Below are 22,379 nucleotides of genomic sequence, written 5' to 3' on the forward strand. Positions count from 1 at the left end.
CCCCCCAAATCCACTACGTATATTGGATCCATTTTAAATTTCACTGCAACAAAAATAAAGTTGCTGTAAAAGCTCAGCAGGTCTGACAGCATCTGTGAAGGAAAAAAATAGAGTTAACGTTTTGGGTCTGGTGACCCTTTCTCAGAACTAATAGTGGCTTGAAAAACGTCAGTTTATACGCAGAGAGGGGAACAGGGTAGGGAGTAAACGATAGGATAGAGAGAAGAGCAATGGACAGACAAAAAGTTGATAAAAATCAGGTTGGGAGGGTGGATAGTTGTTAATGGGTATCATTAGTGACTAACAACTGATGGTGTATAATGGCAGGCTATGTGGTTACAAAGCCTGGTGTGTGGTGTAGAGAGCTGGGACATGCGATGGTTTAGGCCCTAAAATTATTGAACTCGATATTGAGTCTGGAGGGCTGCAGGGTCCCCAAGCGGAAAGTGAGGTGTTGTTCTTCCAGTTTACGTTGAGGTTCGCTGGAACAGAGCAAACCAGCAACAGAGATGTTGGCCAGGGAACGGGGTGGTGCATTAAAGTGGCAGGCAACAGGTATTTCAGAGTCTTTTTTGCAAGCAGAACGTAGATGTTCTACAAATCGGTCACCCAGTCTACGCTTTGTTTCCCCCGCGTAGATGAGACCACATTATGAGCAGCGAATGCAGTAGACTATATTCTGGGAAGTCCAGGTGAAGTGTTGCTTCACCTGAAAGGTATGTTTGGGCCCTTAGATACTGGGGAGGGAGGAGGTAAATGGGCCAGTTATAGGGGTATAGGGGGTTGTTGGGGGTGAAGGAAGTGTGGACCAGGGTAGTCCAGAGGGAATGATCCCTGGCATAAGGCGGACAAGGGAAGGGATGGGAATATGTGTCTGGTGGTGGCATTTTGCTGGAGGTGGCAGAAATGGCATCTGATGATCTTTCAGATGTGGAAGCTGGTGGGATGGTAGGTAAGGACAAGGGGAACCCTATTGCTGTTGTGGGAGGGAAGAGAAGGGGTGCGGGTGAAAGTTCAGGAGATGGGTCAGACCTAGTTGAAGGCCCTTTTCCAGCAACTTTGTTTTTGTTCCTGATTTACAGCATTCGCATTTCTTTCGGTTTTTATTTACTAAATTTTATTGCCTTTATCCTAACTAGTATTAAGTCACATTCACCCATCACTATATGCTTGCTCACTTATACTAGCTTGCAGTCTGGCCATGCTCCATTTTAAAATGTTCATCCGTTTCAAATTCCATCATGGGCTCATTGCTTCCTATCTCTTTCAGACTTACAACCATCCACTCCAAATCTGGACATCAGCTGTCTAAAACCCTTAGCTCTGCAATTTCCTCCCCCAACCTGTTTGATTCTTTTACTTTTTGTCCTTCTGTGTGATACTGTTTAAAATCTGTCTCTTTGGCGAAATGTTTGGTTATCAATCCTAATATTTCATTGTGCAGTTTGGTACCAGATTTTGTCTGATCACTTTTTAATTTCAATCCAAAGGTATGCTTATTTCAAAACAACTGCCACTATACCAAGGGCCAGATGAACCATGTTTTATAATCAGTGGTTCCAAGCAAAATAAAACATGGAAAAATTGTAGAAAGAAGAGTATAATGTTCACTTCATTATATTAGGATCCTTACATCATTAGAGATTCAAAATTTAACAGTCAAAGTTTGTCCATTGTATGGATAAGACATGGCACTGGACTATGCTTTAGTCTTAGCTTATTAATCTTCAGATCATTACCTTGGAGTTCTGCATTTTAATTCAGCTCCTAACTGTTGAAAATCTCTCAGTGGAACTCCATTGCCACTCCTATCAATGTAGTTAGTACCAACATGGATGATGACAACATGATTCCTCCCCTCCCACTCCAAGTTTCTCCCCTGCTCTGAGCAGACGTACCTAATCTTGGCACCAGGCAGGCAACACAGCCTTCAGGAGTCACTCTCGTGGCTGCAGACAACAGTATTGATCCCCCTTACAACCATTACTATGTTCCTATTTCCACCCGCTGCTTGATTAGCTCCTTTACCATGGTGTCATGGTCAGGTCATTCATTCTCCCTGCAATCACCCCCCTCACCCACACAGCTCGTAAGAACCTCATAGCTGCTGAACATTGCAAGGAGAGAGGCTCTTTGAAAGCTACCCCTTGGACGTCTATACTTGCCTCACCCACAATCACACCTACTTCTTCTTGTTCACAGGTCAACTTTGAATTATCTAACCTGAGAGTTGTAACAGCCTCATGGATCAAAAAGCCCAGATTTCTTTCTCCTTCCCTGATGTGGACTAACGTCTACAGCTTGGATTTCACCTTCTCAAGTTGGATCTGAAGTTGCTTAAACTGTAAGCACTTGCACAAATGTGTTCACTGTGGCTCATCGTAGTGTCCAGCAGTTTCCATATTCCATAGGTGCAAATCATCACCTGATCTGCCATCTATATCATATTTTATTAAAGTTATCAATGAAATCACTCTAGTAACACTGATCTTTAAACCTGAAGAATCCCCAATCTGTATTTTTATTGTATGTTTACTGAATTTTTTATTTCATTTTATACACACTAATCTCAGTGTATTACCTGACTAGCTATTTCTAAGAAAAAGAGAAAATAAAGGCGAGAGACTGTAACACAAACTAAAGACATAACAGAGTTTAAAGACTGGAAATACTCACCAATCCTACTCACAAATGAACTGCTTTGTTTAGACAAAACCGATGAAAAAGCTCTCTCCTTCCTCCACTGAACTCCTTGAAACATTTAATTCCAACAATCAATCGTAAGTCACATTACTTGAGGTGCTCATCTCTGGCACGACCTTGTAAGTTGCACTCAAATGCTAAGTCACTCATAGTCATGCCTTCCTGTTCCTGATCAAATTCAAGGGGTGTGACTGCATCCTGAAACACAGTGTCCAGGTAACTGTCCCCCTCCCTGATGTGTTGCAGTGTTTGAAACTTAGACTCTGGCTCATCAACTGAGCTGGAGTTCCTCAAGCAACCAATCCTTGCTACAGATGTGGTCATTACAAACTACAATGGGGTCCGGCAGCTCCCATATCATGCCGGGTCAGAAATCACACAACACCAGGTTATAATCCAACAGGTTTACTTGAAAACACGAGCTTTTGGAACCTCTCTCCTCCTTCGGGTGTTAGTGAGAGAGGTAGTATCAGACTCACTACAGGCCCAACCTACTCAACCTCTCCACATAAGATGGCCCCTCCAGCCTAGTGAACCTTCTCTGGGCTGCTTCCAAAGCCATTATATCTTCCTTTGGATAAGGAGCCCAAAGCTATTCCCATGATTCTAGCTGTGGTCTGGCTAGTTCCTTGTATAAATTGAGCAAAACCTCCGTTTTTTTAAAATGCCATTCTCTTTAAAATAAAGTCCAAGATTCCATTTCCCTTCCCGATTACAAATTGAACTTGCTGGGTTTTTATGATTTAATTGGGTATCCCAAATCTCTCTGTTATTGTGTTCAGTTCTGGTCACCTCATTATAGGAAAGCTGTGGAAGCTTTAGAGAGGATGCAGACGAGATTTACCAGGATACTGCCTGGACTGGAGGGCAGATCATATGAGGAAAGGTTGAGGGAGTTACAGCTTTGTTCATTGGAGCGAAGAAGGATGAGAGATGACTTGATAGACATTTACAAGATGATGAGAGGCATAGATAGAATGGATAGTCAGAGACTTTTTCCCAGACCAGAAATGGCTATTACGAGGAGGCATAACTTTAAGGTGATTGGAGGAAGGTACAGGGGAGATGTCAGAGGTAGATCCTTCACAGAGAGAGTGGTCGCCATGTGGAATTGGAGTCAAATTATTTAGAGACTTTTAAACGACTCTGGGATAGGCACATGGAGGGTAGTAAAATGTAGGGTATGCAGGGTAGATTGATGTTAGTAGGATAATAGATTGGCACAATATCATGGGATGAAGGGCCTGTACTGTACTGTACTCTTTTGTAGCTTTCTGCAGCCCTTTTGCATTTAAATGATGTTCTGCTCCTCTATTCTTCCTGCCAAGCGCATAACTTTCAAGTTTTTGCCCTCTCACTTTTAACTTTTTGATATCCTTCTGTAAACTCCTTGTGTCATTCTCATCTCTGGCCTCCCACATTTTCTTCTGTCCTCCTCAAAACTGGCTATATTGCATTCTTTATCCCCATTCAAGTCATTGGAACAGTGGCAAATGCAGAAAATTTTACAGGTTTACAGGAATAAAAACTCAAACAATTTTGAAACATTCAAATGCAGACAACTAGTAAAGGAGTGCATTATTTGTTTCTCCCAGTTGAGGGCTCGTTTCAATCAGCATTGGAACAATGTGGAGTATACGTGAGTTGCTGCTGCTGTTTTGTCTTCTGCAACAATTTTATATTCCTGTCAAATGTATGGATAATTTGGCAGTTTTAACTGACTGTACTTCACTGTGGCCACCATGACAGCAGCCGACAGTGTAGCATTACAGGAGACTGACCCTAGTAATTGATTATCTCAGGCACCCTTCTGAACAACATTGCTAACAGCTCTCATTCAAAGTAAAAATAAATAATACAACTCTGTATTGTATTACATCCACTGCTTCTCTTTATCTATCCAGCTTGTTACTGCCTCAAAGAATTCCAGTAAAATTGTTAGATATGATTTCCCCTTCATGAAGCCATATTGACTCTGCTTGACCATACTGCGTACTCCTAAATGCTCTACTATTACATCTTTTAAAATAGATATAAAAATTTTCCCAATTACAGATTAAGCTAATTGGCCTCCAGGTACCTGCAATTTTTCACTTTCCAGTTTTAAATAACGGTACATTGGCAGTTTTCCAATCCTCTGGGGCTTTTCCAGAATCTAATGACTCTTAGAAGTACATCCACTGTCTTTCTAGCCACTCCTTTTAATATCTCTGATCCATCCGATCAGATCCAGGGGTTGTACTGATGTACAGTCCATCAGTGCCCCTAATTTTATTTTCTCTCTGGTGATATTTATTGTATTGACAATGGCAGTCTTCATAGAAGTAGCAAATAGAGTCATAGAATCTTATGGTAGAGAAAGAGGCCATTTAGCTCCAATGACAGTAGCAACTCTTTAAAAGAATAATATGACCAAATAACACTTCAACCATTGGAAACAATTTCTCCTTTTATACTCCATTAAAATTGCTCATCAATCCGAATATCTCAATTTACTTCTCAACAACATCTTTGCTCCAAGAAGAATGAACAGTGTTTCACTAGTCTCTCCACACAAAAGAATCCCATTATTCTTGGCACCATTTTTATTAAAACTTCTCTGGATCTTCTGGAGGACCTTTCTCAGCACCAGAATGTTTAATCAATGACCATCATACATTTTAGGAATTTATTTGAACATTACTTTGTTGTGATTATTGGAACTTACCACAGATAACCAGAAACACCCTGGATTTGAGTAGAAACCACATAATACGGCATTTGGTTCAGGAGGAATATAGATCACTGGGAGTTGCTCCTCTTCCTCCTCTTCTTCCTCCTCCTGCTCCTCCTCTTCCTCTTGCTCAGCAGCCAATTCTGGATTCTCTTCTGCCATTTTCTTCTTTTCTTTGAGCCTTTCTTGTTTTTCTTTCTCTTTTTGATCCTTTATCTTCCGCCTCCGCTCAATTTCTGCATTTCTCTACCACAACAAAGCAGGCAGAAGTGTAATGATTAGAAATGTTACAGTCTCAGTTTATTACCAAATGCTGAGTCTAAAATCAGTGGTAGGGAAACTATTGGAGTAAATAGCAAAGGAGAAAATTAATCTCAGTTTAGAGAGATAGTCAGCATGGCTTTGTCAGAGGGAAGTCATACCTAAGAAACTGGTGGAATTTTCAAGGCAGTAACCAAGTGTTTTGATGAGGATAGGGCAGTGGATATTGTTTATACAGGTTACAACAAGGCCACATGGGAAACTGATAAAGTAAGTGAAAGATGATTGGATCCAGGATAACTTGGCAAAGTAGATCAAAAATTGGCGGTGTGACAGGAGACAAAAAGTGGTGATAGAGGGCTGTTTGTGTCACTTGAGCCCAGCAGGCGGTAGTGAACTGAGTCCCTTCTTGTTTGTGATATTTATAAAGGATGTAGGTGAGCATTTGGAAAGTATGATAAGTAAATTTAAGGATGACACAATGATTAGCTGGGTGGTTGACAATGAGGAGGAAGTTGTTAGGTTACAAAAGGATATGAACAGAATGGTCAGATGGACAGACAGATCAATGGCAGAAGGAATTTAACCCTTGTAAATGTAAGGAGATGCACTTTGGAAGGAGCAACAAGACAACAGGGTACTCAATGAATGGCAAGACATGAGGAAGCTCAGAGGAACAAAGGGATCTTGTGGTACTTGTCCACAGACCCCTTAAGGTGGCAGTACAGGTTAAAGGGTAGATAAGGCGGCATACGGGACACTTGATTTTATCAGTTGTGCACAGTTGATAAGAGCAGGGATGTCATGTTGGAGTTGTACAGAGCTTTGGTTAGGCTAGAGCTTGAGAACTTTCTGCAGTTCCAGTCACCACACATTAGGAAGGATGTGACTACACTGGAGGGGGTGCAGAGGAAATTCACCCAGACATTGCCTGGGATGGAGCATTTCAGCTATGGAGAGAGGCTGGATAAGTTCAGGTTGTTTTCTTTGGAGCAAGGAAGGTTAAGGGTGACCTGATAGATGTATATAATATTCTTAAGGGCATGGACAGGGTGAATAGTAAGCAACTGTTCCTCTTACTTGCTGGTTCGATAAAAGGGGGCATAATTTTCACGTGAAAGACAGGAGTTTTAGAGGGGATTTAACGGAAAATGTTTTCACCCACAGGATGGGGGTGGGGTTGAGGTCTGGAACGCACTGTCGGCAAGGGTAGCCGTGCAAGAAGAATCACAGCCTTTAAATAGAGCATTAGAAATGTCATAACATTCAAGCTTATAGGCCTAGAATGGGAAGTAGAACTGCTGTAGGTTAGTAGTATATTTTTGTCAGCACAGACTTGATGGGCTGAAGGAGTACTTCTGTACTGTATGATTCAATGAATAATACTCTTGGCTCAGTTTGTACAATTTGCTCTCTTAATACAGATTTCACTAATGAAGTCTATTTCTATTTTAAGAGACAACAAAATAACTTTGATATTTAAATGCAGACAGGACCTCATTACAGAGATAGTAGGAACTGCAGATGCTGGAGAATCTGAGATAACAAGGTGTAGAGCTGGATGAACAGAGCAGGTCAAGGAGGAGCAGGAGCAGGAGCTGCCGCAGCCATTTCTGAAGAAGGGTCTTGGCCCGAAACTTCAGCTTTCCTGCTCCTATGATACTTCTTGGCCTGCTGTGTTCATCCAGGTTTACACCTTGTTATCTCATAATGATAAACTAGTCTATTTTTCCATATAGTATATTCATGAGCATAATGGCCTGCATCCTAAGGTATGAAAATTTGAAACACCAGCTCATGTGGGTTCATTGGCTGTAATCTTCCAAATTTCCTAGATCCTAGAAAGGTGCCATTCAACTGGAAAACAGAAAACACAACATTTTTGTCTAAGAAAGGAGAGAAACATAAAGCAGGAAACCTTAGTCAAGGTCTCTGTCACTGGGAAAATGCTGGATTCCATTATTAAGGAACAGATAATATTATTAGTCAAAATCAACAAAGCTTTGTGAAATGAAAATTATACTTTATGGATTTATTTGAAATCTTTATGGATGTAATGAGCAGGGATGGATAAAGTGGAAATGGGTGATGCATTGTTTTTGAATCTGCAAAGCGTTTGCTAGGGTGCCACATAGAACAAGTTAACAGTTCCTAGTGTTGGTGCTAACATATCAGTAGAGGTAGCCTCTCTACCACAGTACAAAATAACCGTCATAGAGAATTGGCTACTTAGCAGGAAACGGAATATCCTTCCATCATAAGGTCAGAATTGGGGTATTCACTGATCAAGGTTCAACACCATTCATGACTCCTCAGATGCTGAAACAGTCCATGTCCAAATGCAACAGAACTGGGAAAATATCCAGGTTTGAGCTAACTGGTGGCAAGTAATATTTGTACCACACAAATGCCAAGCAATGCCCATCTCTAACAAAAAAACTATCTACTGCACCTTGACATTCAATGGACTCACCATCATTGAATTACCAACCATCTATCCACTGGGGGTTACCATTGACGAGAAATGCAACTGGACTAGTTACATAAATATTATGGTTACTAAAGACTAGGCTAGGAACCCTGCAGTGAGTAACTCAGCTTCTGACTCCTCAAAAGTTTGTCCACCATCTACAAGGCACAAGTCAGGAGTGTGATGGCCTACTCCCTACTTGTTTGGATGAATGCAGCTTCAACAGCACTCAACAAGCTTGACACCTTCTGGGTTAAAGGATCCTTCTTGACTAGCAGCACATCCACAAAGATTCACTCTCTCCACCACTGTTGTTCAGTAGCAGTAGCATAGACCACCTGCTGAAATTCTTAGATCCTTAGATAAGGTCTTCCAATTATACAATGATACCATCTAGAAGGATGGGGGCAGCAGGTATATGTGAATAGAAAGATTTGCACGTTCTCCACCAAGCCATTCACCAACCTGACCTGGAAAAACATCGCTATTCCTTCAGTATTGCTGGGTCAAAATCCTGCAACTTCCTCTCAGAAAGCATTGTGGGTGTACTTACAGTTAACATGTCTCTGTAGCAGTTCACCACCACCTTCTCAAGGGTAGCTAGGGATGGGAAATAAATGCTAGCCAATGAACGAATTAAATAGAAGTGGGATTAACTGTACAGGGTACCAATTTAAAGACAAAAAAGCAGTGCTGAGTCTATCAATTCAACCTGCTTAGCAATTCTACCACAGGCAGCCTCACAATTGACAGCCTCCGTGCCTGGAGGCTGGCAGATTCCCGATTGTGTTGAACTAATCAGGGGCAGGCAAATCTAATATCTCAGCAGTGCCAGTGGGACAGGTGGGCGATGCTGAGGAATACAGGAACCTGAAGCTTTTGACAGCCAAGTTAAAGACAGTTCTGAAGACCAAGGGTTGGTAGGGCTGGGGGCAGGAATATCATTGGGCCACAGATGTGGCCACTCCTTTAGCCCATGAAGCTTAGTTCAATTCATCATCACACAGTCCCTCCAGCGTGGAAGCAGGCCATTCAGCAAACTGAGTCCACATCGACCCTCCAAAGAGCATCCAACCAGACACATTCTATCTCTGTGACCCTGCACGTCTTTGGACTGTGGGAGGAAACCGGAGCACCCAGAGAAAACCCAAGCAGATGTGGGGTGAATGTGAAGACTCCACACAGGCAGTCACCCAAAGCTGGAATCAAACATGGGTCCCCGTGCTGTGAGGCAGCAGTGCTAATCACTGAGCCACTGTGTCAAATCAAATCCTAGACGGTTATTTTGTACTGTGGTAGAGAGGCTACCTCTACGATACCAATTATTACAAGTCCTATTCCCCATAGCAGCTACCCTACCAGCAGCAAAATGCTGAAGGCAGTGTAAACAGATGCTAATTGGGTATTTACTCATGTACATTAGCCACACAGCTCTGCAGGGCTGGCAGCCTCTCAGCTGAGAGGCCTTGAGGGGAAGGTGCTTGAAAGTTTGTTGAAAGTGGAGTCATAGGTAGACAGGGTCATGAAGGCAGTATTTGGCATGCTTGGCTTCATTAGTCATTACATTCATTTTAGGAGCTGGGACGTCACATTGCTCCTGTACAGGACATTGGTGAGGCCACTTTTAGAATACTGCATAAAATTCTGGTCATCCTTCTATAGAAAGGAGTTGTTAAACTTGAGAGGGTGCAGAAGAGATTTACAAGGATGTTGCGGGGACTAAAGGGTTTGAATTATCGGGAGAGGCTGAATAGGCTTTTTTACCCTGGTGCATCAGAGGCTGAGGGGTAACCTCAGTGAGGTTTATAAAATCATGAGGGACAATGGATAGGGTGAATAACCAAGGTCCTTTTTCCCAGGTTAGGAGAATCCAAAACTACAACACATAGGTTGAAGGTGAGGGGGAAAGACTTTAAAAAGGATCTGATGGATTATTTTTCCCCACAGAGTGTGGTGCGTGTATAGAATAAGCTGCTGGAGAAAGTGGTGGAGGCAGGTACGATTACATTTAAAAAGCAACTAGACGGGTACGTGAATAGGAGGAGTTTAGAGGGTTTTGGGCTAAATGCAAATGGAACCAGGTCAGATTGGGATATCTGTTCGGCAAGGACAGGTTGGGCTGAAGGGTCTGTTTCCATGTTTTTGAATCTATGACTCTACTACAGAATCCAAGTTTCAAATAACAATAATATAACACACTTCATGGCAAGTGCTTCCATCAAGCTCCCAATACTGGGATGAGTCACTTGTAAACCTTTCCTTAATCTGAGCAATATTAAATTTACCCTATCTGTTGAAATCCTGTCTGCCAAACAACTTTCTATCCATGCTGTTTTATTTCCTCTTGTAACAAGAACATAAAATGTGAGAGGAGAGAGATTTAAGAAAGACAGGAGGTGCAACATTTTTACACAGAGTTTGTATGTGGAATGAACTTCCAGAGGACCTTAGACCTCTGCTCTTTGTGATATATATCAATGACTTGGGTGAGGAAGTGGAAGGGTGGGTTAGTAAGTTTGCTGATGACACAAAGGTTGGTGGAGCTGTGGATAGTGTGGAAGGATGTTGTAGGTTGCAACGAGACATTGACAGGATACAGAGCTGAGCAAGGAAGTGGCAGATGGAATTCAACCCTGAAAAGTGTGAAGTGATTCATTTGGAAGGTCGAATCTGAATGCAGAATACCTATGCAGGGTAGATTGATTTTAAGAGTAGAATAATAGGTTGGCACAACATCGTGGGCTGAAGGGCCTGTACTGTGCTGTACGCTACTGTTCTTTTTAAATGTTCTAAACATAATTTGTCTAAGAGCAGCTTTATCTAAGAGCAATGTTACCAAATGCCTTCTCAATCTTCATATGCTTTATATTTATTGTATTTGGTTTATCTACCCAACTGGTTCCTCACCAACAAGCTGGTTATTGTGCCAAACATGTGCCTGACAGATCGTAACAACTGCAAACTAGAAATGGATACAGATAATAGATAAAATGTAAAAGTGAATATTATAACTTGTGCAACATTAAATTTCTGACAGAAAAGTGCCAGATCTCGGAGTAACACCTTACATGAGTTGAATGACCTTCTTTATGCCAACTTCTTTAATTTCCCAGTGCACAGAGACATTCTTTGCAAATTAGCTCCATTCTGACAATTTGGCAGGGTCTTAATAGGTGCAAAAATTACCTCAATGCTCGACCTGATGCTCTTGAAATGAAAACACTGCTTCAGAAGGGGAATTTCAAATGTTAATGTTGTATCTAGTTCCTTAAATTCTGGATATGCAGCTTGAACCACGTAACCATTTTCACAAAATATGAGTAACTTAGTTTTCTCCTAATAGAGGAGGAAAGAAAACATTAAACAAGAACATAATATTGAATTGTCACAATGTAGGATATTTACATACACAAAGCACAGAGAAGGTCAGTCTAGAACTTCAGTTCAGACAGTAGCGCAAAACTAGCCAGTATAAGATAGGCTCCAAGTTATGTGCAAATCCAAATACTTGACCATATCATGTATTACACATAATGGCCAGCTGATCGGAAAGCACAGTTCTATGTTATCCCTAGACAAATCTTGACCATTACATCTTTTCTCTGTTAACTGTCCCTTATGTTTTTATGACATTCACCAAGCTCCTTAACAAGCTCAAAAACATATGTTTATTAAAGAACCAAACTCACTCTTAAAAATAAGTTGCAAACTCAATTAACAAGCTACAATCCAGAATAGAACTATATTCCCTTTTATCATTAATAAAGATACACCCATACTGCACAAAAAACAACAAAAACCTTACAGAGGAGGTGATATTTGAAAATAGCCAAGAGATTAACATGCTTAATGCCAATTGTCTGAAAAATAAAAAAAATAGGATTTGATTAATCTTCACAGTTCATTGGTGACAATACTAAATTGCTGGCATCCTCAGTTCAATCAAAGATCTTCCAAACAAGCCTTCTGTTTGAATGAAAATCAGGTTGAACGAAACAATTTGGTTAGTGTTACAGTATAGCTTCCCAGTGCATACAAGATAGTCAAAATACTGAGCTATGGAAGCTTGACAGGTTCCCAAGAATTTCAACTCAGACTAGCAGCCTACCTTCATCTTTGGAAGACAAAGAAATCAAGTCCTGAAACAGTTACTAGGCAACCATCAGCACAGAGGTGCCATTGTCTCATTGAAAGTCAGGTTTTCAAGTCATTATGTGCAATAACTCCCTTCACAAATGCAAACTTTGCCCCTCACAAAAGCTTTGCTTTTCTATTTTTCGAAAGACAGTTGAATTTCAATGATCAACAGGTAGAATAACCTATGTTAGACTGTTGACCTATTTTCCAAGAAACCACGTGGATTCCCTTCAAACCCTTAAAGTGTCCAAATGGTTCAAAACCTTCCAAATCTCCACCAAGTCCATAAATACAAATATGCATTCCTAATTACACAGAAATGTGCACATGCACAGAGACATACACACAAGTACAAGAACTGTTTTACTGTCATCGTTGGCACACTCACTTATGATTATGACTGCCCACCTAGGAAAATTCTATGTTACTGGCCCTGGGTTCTTTGGGTCTTTGTGTGGCTGATGCACCCGATCCTAGAGCCATATATCTGGCCGCACATTTGGCAGGCGTTTCTGGAGGTGCAAGTGACATTGGGATGATTGACATTCTTTTTTCCAGTTCCTTTTTCTTACTTTCTCCTGCCGAGTTGTTTTGTGTCCCTTCATACAGGAGTTTCCTCTAAGTCAATTTTTCTGAACAAGGGTCTCCTATGCGTTGACATACATGTTACATTTTTTAAGGGAAGTCTTCATGGCAGTTTTGGAACACTTCCTTTGTCTTCCTCTGATTCAAGTGCCTTCCTTGACCTGGGTGAAGATGATTTGCTTTGGCAGTCGAAACTCTGGCATCCTAAGCACATCGTCAGTCCAGCAGAGTTGGTTTTGGTTGATTGTGGCCTTTTTTCAGGTGCAATTGGCTCCTTCAAGGACACTGATGATAGTACCCCTGTTCTCCTAGCCCTTGCAGAGAATCTATCTCATAGACAAGATGGTGCTTCTCAAGGGACATAAGATGGTGTCTACATATAGTCTAAGTTTAGACACTTCTTGGAAGAGCCATATGTATGACTGCTATATCCACAAGGATCTTGGTATCAGCACAGATAATTGAAGACTCTCATCTTTAGACATCCAAGGGCTACATTCACAGATTAGATGAGATGCTGAATCACCACATTGTCGTCAGCCTTAGAAGAGAAGTAGCTTCCAAGTTGTGGAAAATTTTCCACAGTTGGGAAGATTTTTTCACTGATCTTTATGGAAGTATGGACCAGAACATGACTAAGGGCAAGTTGGTAAAAGATTTGAGTCTTCTTGAGGTTGAAGCTGAGACCAATTCTTTTATATGGTTCCGCGAAAACACTAAGTGAGGTTTGAAGATTTCCTTTCGAAAGAGCATAGAATGACATTGCCATCTGCATACTCAAGTTCCACAAGCAAGGTCAGTGTTGTTTTTTTTTCTCAAATTTCAACCAGTTGAGGTTGAAAAGTTTTCCTTCCATCCTGGAAACAATGTTCATCCCAATAGGAAGCTTGTTCTTTAAAAGATGAAGAATGGTGATAAAGAAGATTGGGAAAAGGGTGGGTGCTTTGACGCATCCCTGCTCAACTTCAGTCTTGACCTCAAAGGTCATGTACCATCGGTGAGAACCACTGGAGGAGATGTAGGATGTTGATGAATTTCTCTAGACAGCCAGCCTTTGACAGGATATTCCATAGCACTTTCTACTTGATTGAGTCAGGTGTTTTACTGTAGCATGGTACTAAAGCCTCACAGCAATCTGGATATATTAAAAAACATACAATATTGCCCTTGTGTCTTATTTGCATAAACTGAATAATCCCATTTGATACATTGGAAATTATAGGTAAAGAAAGTTTTCAGCAATACCACATAAAATTAATTTTTCATTTCACTTCATAAAAGATTGTTGCAAAGTACATACATGGCTAGGCGGAGACCACTCCAAGCTCACAACTGGTCCTGGTACCTTGATGAATCCCACTGGTGTATATTTATTCCCAGTTAGAAAGAAAAACACTGTGTTGTCTGTGCTCTAAGGGAAGAAGAAATACTGTAACTTGGAACACACTCATTTTAAATTACTACACTTAATGGTAATTACTTATAAGGCACCACAATCCATCGCACAGCTAAAAAGTTGAGAGCTCATCTGTGATTCCAATGGCTGCCCACAGCAAATTGAACTGAAGCAATGTTAATTGGTTTAATGCAAGACAAAAACAGAAAAATTACTGCAAAAGGTCAGCAGGTGTGGCAGCATCTGTGAAGAAAAATCAGACTTAACATTTTGGGTTCGGTGGCCCTTCTGATCCCATAGGAGCAGAGGCAACACTGACAACTGCTGGTAAGTCAGGCAATCCTAACATGCCATTGAGCACAGTTAAGACTGCAGTTGGGATCTCAGCAACAGCAGGATATGGGGTGAGGTTGCTGAATTCAAGAGGACCAAACAGGCAGCACTAAAGTGTAAGATGGCCTTAGAACATTGCCTCTCATGTGCCCCTCTAGGGATACAAACACAACTCTGAAGGTGCCTGGCTTCCCAGATGATGTGGGTTTATCTGGCATAAGGAAAATACCAGCAGTAACTAGACTGAGTTCCTCAAGTTCAAATTAATTGGTCACTTAAGAGGGTCTATAGACCCAAGGAAGGACAGGCTGCTGACTGCCTCCCTTGGCCTCTGTAAGACTTCAGACGAATCAGAGGCAGGTGGACAGGCAAACAGGAAGGCAGCTTCCCTTCAAACTCGTCAGTGGAGATTACAAAATCCAGTCTATGGAGAATATTTCTCATCTATCACACTGCATGTACAATTGAGGAACAAAGGATGAAACAAAGGCTCTAATTTGGAATACATTCACTGTAAAAAATTATGTTTGCATCACCCAATCAATCGCACTTCAGGAAAGGTAAATAAGATCATAGTCTAAACTGCAACTTGAAGGGAAATTAAATTCTGAACTCATCCAAAAAGGATTTAATGGCCTTAGTGGCTCAGTGGTTAGCTCTGCTACCTCACAGCGCCAGGGACCAATGTTTGATTCCACCCTCAGGCAACTGTCTGCGTGGAATTTGCACATTCTCCCATGTCTGTGTGGGTTTCCTCCGGGTACTCCAGTTTCCTCCCACAGTCCAAAGATGTGCAGGCTAGGTGAACTGGCCATATTAAATTGCCCATACTATTGGGAGATGTGTAGAATAGGTGGATTGTAGGGAGATGGGCCTGGGTAGGATGCTACCCAGAGACCATGTAAGTAACAGGGTAGGCACTCTACAGCATAGCTGTGATCAAAGGGCAGGATTCTGACTGCTGAGCAACAAATGGGCCATGACAGGAGATAACATGGGGGAGAAATGTTAGATAGAATTGCAGTTGGATAGAGTGGTGAAACAGTTCAGGTCCAAAGGCACTAACAATGCATTTTAAAGGTGTCATCTGACATACTTACTCCCGTTGCAAGCATTTGTCCACTATATTCATAAGCAATAGCAGTGACAGCCGCTGAGTGTGGCTTCAAGGCCTGTTTTAGTCGAAATTCAATCTCACCAACTTTTGATCGGCCAGCAACATGCGCAAGGCTTTTTGGGTTATAGATTTCCAAGATTCTGATGACACCATCTTCAAACCCTACAGTGATCATGTTTCCCTTTGGGTACAGCTGTAAAGGAAAAGATTTTAGATTTAAAGTCGTACAGCATGGAAACAGACACTTTGGTCCAACTGGTCGACGCCAACCATGATCCCAAACTTAATTAAGTCCCAGAGATAATGGGAACTGCAGATGCTGGAGAATCCAAGATAATAAAGTGTGAGGCTGGATGAACACAGGAGGCCAAGCAGCATCTCGGGGGCACAAAAGCTGACGTTTCGGGCCTAGACCCTTCATCAGAGAGGGGGTTGGGGAGAGGGTTCTGGAATAAATAGGGAGAGAGGGGGAGGCAGACCGAAGATGGAAGAAAAGAAGGTAGGTGGAGAGGAGAGTATAGGTGGGGAGGTAGGGAGGGGATAGGTCAGTCCAGGGAAGACGGACAAGTCAAGGAGGTGGGATGAGGTTAGTAGGTAGGAAATGGAGGTGTGGCTTGAGGTGGGAGGAAGGGATGGGTGAGAGGAAGAACAGGTTAGGGAGGCAGAGGCAGGCTGGGCTGGTTTTGGGATACAGTGGGGGGAGGGGAAGAGCTGGGCTGGTTTTGGGATGCAGTGGGGGAAGGGGAGATTTTGAAGCTGGTGAAGTCCACATTGATACCATTGGGCTGCAGGGTTCCCAAGTGGAATATGAGTTGCTGTTCCTGCAACCTTCCGGTGGCATCATTGTGGCACTGCAGGAGGCCCATGATGGACATGTCATCTAAAGAATGGGAGGGGGTGTGGAAATGGTTCGCGACAGAGAGGTGCAGTTGTTTATTGCGAATAAAGCGGAGGTGTTCTGCAAAGCGGTCCCCAAGCCTCCGCTTGGTTTCCCCAATGTAGCGGAAGCTACACCAGGTACAATGGATACAGTATACCACATTGGCACATGTGCAGGTGAACCTCTGCTTAATATGGAAAGTCATCTTGGGGCCTGGGATGGGGGTGAGGAAGGAGGTGTGGGGGCAAGTGTAGCACTTCCTGCGGTTGCAGGGGAAGGTGCCGGGTGTGGTGGGGTTGGAGGGCAGTGTGGAGCGAACAAGGGAGTCACAGAGACAGTGGTCTCTCCAGAAAGCAGACAAGGGTGGGGATGGAAAAATGTCTTGGGTGGTGGGGTCGCTACTGAGTGTGTTTGAAATACACACTTGAATCAGCTTTTTTATTAAATGAGTCAGTTCACAAAAGAGGATCAGAATTATTTTGATACTATACAGGTTTCATGCAAAGTTATGAATTCAAGTGCCACTCCACAGACTTGAGCACAAAATCTAAGTGACTACAGTGTAATAGAGAGGACCTGCTGAGGTCTTTGGGATGACTCATTAAACAGAGGGCCTGTATACTCTTTCAGCTGGATGTAAAATAAAAGACACTGTTTGAAACAAAAAGGGCAAGGGAGTTATCACCTGTGTACTCACCATTATTTATCCCTTAACCAGCAACATTAAAATGGATTATCTGGTCATTAACACATTGCCTTTTATGGGCGTAAAGTGTGCACAAAGTGACTGCTGCATTTCTGACATTACAATGTGAAACGTTGATCTTAAGAAGGCAGTGATGATGATGATGATAATGACGATGACAACACATGGTTACTCGACTTCAGCACTGCTGTCAGACATTAAAGCTACAAGTAACTTAATGGGTAGGATAAAGTGGTGGGGTCGGCAGGTAGGTGAATATGCACATGATAATAGGTGCGCAGGATACAGTATGGGGGTGAAAGGTAGACTAGAGGATGGCTTTTTGGAACGGTAAGGCTGCACATGGGATGGCATGATGGATCAGTGATTAGCAATGCTGCTTCGAGTGCCAGGGTTCGAACAACTGTCTGTGTCTCATGTCTGCATGGGTGTCCTACAGATGCTCTGGTTTTGTCCCACAGTCCAAAGATTTGCAGATTAGGGTAGATTGGCCTCGACAGACTCGATAGTCCGAATGGTCTGCTTCCATGCTGTAAGGATTCTATGAATTCACGGTATTTCACTGCAGTGGAGTCAGATGATGAAATTGACAGGCCAGGCAACAGAAGAGTAAAAGATGCCCAAATACTGTTGAGGGTAGCCTTCCAGACAGACAATGTGAGAAAGAGTCTAGAACCAGCTTCTAAAAGCACTTTGCACGAAGCTTGGAGTTCATTCTATCTAACATGAAATAAGTAGTTACCCCCAACAGCATATTTGTAGACGCAGCACCTGAGGCCAGTGTCTCACCCTGAGGGAAACAACAGCAGCATTCGGCCCTTAAATGAGTCTTGTGGAAGTTCAAACTGATATCACTTATTCTCAGCTTCTTGTCATGGAAGCTTAGACTGTTGCCAGGCTCTCAATACTACATATGCAACAGGCTTTAAGATCATCACAGCACATCGGCAATTTAATCTTCAACAGATCTCTACTCCCTATAAACCATCCATTATATTTCCTCTGAGATAATAGGAACTGCAGATGCTGGAGAATCCGAGATAACAAAGTGTAGAGCTGGATGATCACAGCAGGCCAAGCAGCATCTTAGGAGCAGGAAAGCTGACGTTTCGGGCCAAGACCCTTCATCAGGAATGGGGGACAGGGAGAGGGTTCTGAAACGAATAGGGAGAGAGGGGGAGGCGGATCGAAGATGGATAGAGGAGAAGATAGGTGGAGAGCAGACAGACAAGTTAAAGAGGCAGGGATGGAGTTAGTAAATGTGAGTGTCAGTGGGAGAGAGATCCCCTAAGGTTTGTCCAGTAGGAGGAGGGTATCTTTTTCAGGTTAGGCATCCCTAGAAGAGGCTTCGCAGTGAGGTTAAAACTGTATGAGTTAATAGGAACTGCAGATGTTGGAGAATCCGAGAAAACAAAGTGTAGAGCTGGATGAACACAGCAGGCCAAACAGCATCTTAGGGGCACAAAAGCTGACATCTCTCCCTATTTATTTCAGAACCCTCTTCCCCCTCCCCCATTTCTAATGAAGGGTCTAGACCAGAAACCTCAGCTTTTGTGCTGCTAAGATGCTGCTTGGCCTGCTGTGTTCATCCAGCTCTACACTTTGTTATCTATTATATTCCCTCTTCCCTTTTCTAACAGCTTGTTGTACTTTGTGTGGCCTCTGATCACCTCCCGGACATGCTCAAAGTAATGACGGAAGCGGACTGATCCACCATTTATGAAAAACTGGTCTGTATTGAAGCTTTTAACCATAGCAAAAAAAATTAAAATTTCAACACTTGTCACACCATTCACTGTCGACTTGAAAATTTGTCCAGCAATAGAACTGTCTTACGTCTGTGGTCAGCAAGGTTTTGGAAAGAATTCTGAGGGATAGGATTTATGACTATTTGGAAAAGCATAGCATGATTAAAGGGAGTCAGCATGGCCTTGTGAGGGGCAGGTCATGCCTCACAAATCTTATTGCGTTCTTTGAGGAGGTCACGGGACAGGTTGACGAATGTCGAGCAGTGGATGTGGTGTACATAGACTTCAGCAAGGCATTTGATAAGGTTCCCCATGGCAGGCTCATTCATAAAGTCAGGAGGTATGGGATACAGGGAGATTTGGCTGTCTGGATTCAGAATTGGTTGGCTGACAGGAGGCAGAGAGTGGTTGTAGATGGCAAGTATTCTGCCTGGAGGTCAGTGCTGAGTAGTGTCCTGCAGGGCTCTGTTCTTGGGCCTCTGCTCTTTGTAGTTTTTATAAATGACTTGGATGAGGAAGTCGAGGGGTGGGTTAGTATGTTTGCTGATGACACAAAGGTTGGAGGTGCCATTGATAGTATCGAGGGCTATTGCAGGCTTCAGTGAGACATTGACAGTATACAAAGCTGGGCCGAGAAATAGCAGATGGAGTTCAACCTGGATAAATGTGAAGTGATGCATTTTGGAAGGTCGAACTTAAATGGTGAATATAGGATTAAAGGCAGGATTCTCAGCAGTGTGGAGGAACAGAGGGATTTTGGTGTCCAAGTGCATTGCTCCCTCAAAGGTGCCACCCAGGTGGATAAGATTGTAAAGAAAGCATATGGTGTTTTGGCTTTCATTAACAGGGGGATTGAGTTTAAGAGGTGCGAGGTTTTGCTGCAGCTCTACAAAACCCTGGTGAGACTAGAATATTGTGTCCAGTTCTGGTCACCCTATTACAGGAAAGATGTGGAGGCTTTGGAGAGGGTGCAAAGGAGGTTTACCAGGATGCTGCCTGGACTGGAGGGCTTGTCTTACAAGGAGAGGTTGACAGAGCTCAGACTTTTCTCTCTGGAGCGAAAGAGGAAGAGAGGTGACCTGATCGAGGTGTACAAAGTAATGAGAGGCATGGATAGAGTCGATAGCCATTCACTTTTCCCCAGGGCAGGATTGACTGCCACGAGGGGTCATAGTTTTAAGGTGTTAGGAGGAAGGTATAGAGGAGACGTCAGAGGGAGGTTCTTCTCCCAGAGAGTTGTGAGCGCATGGAATACTTTGTCAGTGGTAGTCATGGAAGCAGAGTCATTAGTGACATTTAAGCGACTGCTGGGTATGCACAGGGACAGCAGTGAATTGAGGGTTAGGTTATTTTATTTTTGCATTAGGATTAGTCCACGGCACAACATCGTGGGCCTAAGGGCCTGTACTGTGCTGTACTTTTCTATGTTCTATGTCCTTTGCGTTCAGCAGAGGGTGACTGAGAGGGAGAGGCATCTCTTTGGCGCATACATTGGAGCCTGAAACAGTCACCTGCACTGAAGAGCGGTCGTCTGGGAACAGCCCCCATGATCAGCAGGAGGAAGAGCATCCAGCAGAGAGCAACTGAGAGGGAGAGGCATCATTTGGCACATATATTTGAGTCTGGAAGCAGTCACCTGCACTGAAGAGCAGATTTTGGTGGGCCTGGAATCAACCGGGCAGGTGAGTAGCCAGAAGTCATTGTGCACATTGGCACAAATGACATAGGTAGAAATTGAGGTGAGGTCCTACATGGTAATTACAGAAAGTTGGGGGAAAAAAAAGTTAAAAACCAGGACCTTGATGGTAGTAATCTCCAGATTATTTCCAGTGCCACGTGCATGAGGGTAAGAAAAGGAAGTTATAGCAGACAAATGTGTAGCTAAAGAATTGGCTCACAGGGCAGGGATTCAGATTCCAGGGTCATTGGGTTCTTTTCTAGGGAAAAGGCGACCTGTTCAAAAGAGATGGATTGCACCTGAACTGGAGGGGGACGTATATTCCGGTGGCAGATTTGCTGGTGCTGCAAGGGAGGGTTTAAACTAGATTTGGCAGGGGGTGGGATCCTCAACAGCAGAGAAGTAAGTGCAAGACTAGAGGGAGATAAGTAATTAGAAATAGCAAGTTAAAGAGACAGGTCAGACTGGAACATGACAGGGAGCAAGGAATGAATGTTGGATTAAATTGCATCGATTTCAACGCAACAGAGTTGACAGGTAAGGCCGACAAAGTCAGGGTGTAGATGCGTACATGGGGCTGGGACATCGTAGCCATTACAGAAACATGGCTAAGGGAGGGACAGGATTGGTAGCCTAATGTGCCAGATTGCAGGTGCTTTAGGTGGGACACAGGTAGAAGAAAGAGATGAAGTGCAGTTGCATTTTTGATTAGGTGGAGTATCACAGCAGTAGTCAGGAATGAAGTAATTGAGGGACCATCCAGTGAGGTTTATGGATGGAGCTAAGATATAAAAAGTGGATGCTAACATTATTGGAGTTATACTATAGGTCCCCAAATAATCAACAGGAATTAGAGGTACAAATATGCAGGGAAATTGCAGAGATTTGCAGGAGCAATAGGACTGTGATAATGGGGGATTTTAATTTTCCTGACATAGACTTGGGCTGCCATAGTGTTGAGATAGGGTGGAATATGTTAAATATGTTCAGGAAAGTTTTCTGAAGCAGTATGTAAAAGGATCCTACTTGGGAAGGGGCAAAACATGAACTGCTCTTGGGAAATCAGGCAGGACAGGCGATGGCGGGGAAGCACTTTTCAACCAGTAACCATCGTTCTATTAATTTTAAAACAGTTATTTTATTATTTTAAAACAGTTATTAAAGAGTAGGGCTAAATGGGTCCACAGGTTCAAGTTCTAACTTGAGGCAAGGCAAATTTTAACAGTTTTATACAGGAGCTTGAAGGGGTTGATTGGAATACTTTGTTTGCAGGCAAACGGACCTCCAGCAAGACAGAAGTCTTTAAAGTGTGATAGCTAGATTTCAAGGTCAACATATTACTGTGAGGGTGAAGGGTTTGGTTGGCAGGAGTAGGGAACTCTAGATGACAAGAGAGGTTGAAGCTTTGACCAGAAAAAAAAACAGGCTTGGCTCAGGTACAGGCAGCTGGGATCAAGGGAATCCCTGAAGGTATATAGGGGATACAGGAGTTTACTGGAGGAGTATATAGGAGGGCAAAACGGGGGCACGTGTTAGCTTTGGCTGAGAAGATTAGGGTGAATCCAAAGAGATTCTTTAAGTATGTTAATGAAGAAAGAATAACTTGAGAGAGAGTAGGATCCCTCAGGATCCAAAGTGGAGATGGGCAAGGT

The 22,379-nt window shown here is 42.8% G+C and overlaps 1 protein-coding gene across 10 annotated transcripts in view; it reads right to left on the reverse strand.

The window, feature by feature from the left end:
• Positions 1-22,379, reverse strand: part of LOC125457321 (cilia- and flagella-associated protein 44) — a 199,082-nt gene that overhangs the window by 115,964 nt on the left and 60,739 nt on the right. For all 10 annotated transcript variants that reach the window (XM_059650451.1, XM_059650450.1, XM_059650449.1 and 7 more), the window contains 4 exons: positions 15,699-15,908; positions 14,170-14,280; positions 11,334-11,483; positions 5,411-5,662 (listed from right to left, as the gene is read on the reverse strand). In XM_059650451.1, coding sequence (XP_059506434.1) covers positions 5,411-5,662; positions 11,334-11,483; positions 14,170-14,280; positions 15,699-15,908 — 723 coding nt within the window. The remainder of the gene's footprint in view (positions 1-5,410; positions 5,663-11,333; positions 11,484-14,169; positions 14,281-15,698; positions 15,909-22,379) is intronic.

Source organism: Stegostoma tigrinum, chromosome 12 (genome assembly GCF_030684315.1).
Source record: "Stegostoma tigrinum isolate sSteTig4 chromosome 12, sSteTig4.hap1, whole genome shotgun sequence".
NCBI lineage: Eukaryota > Metazoa > Chordata > Chondrichthyes > Orectolobiformes > Stegostomatidae > Stegostoma > Stegostoma tigrinum.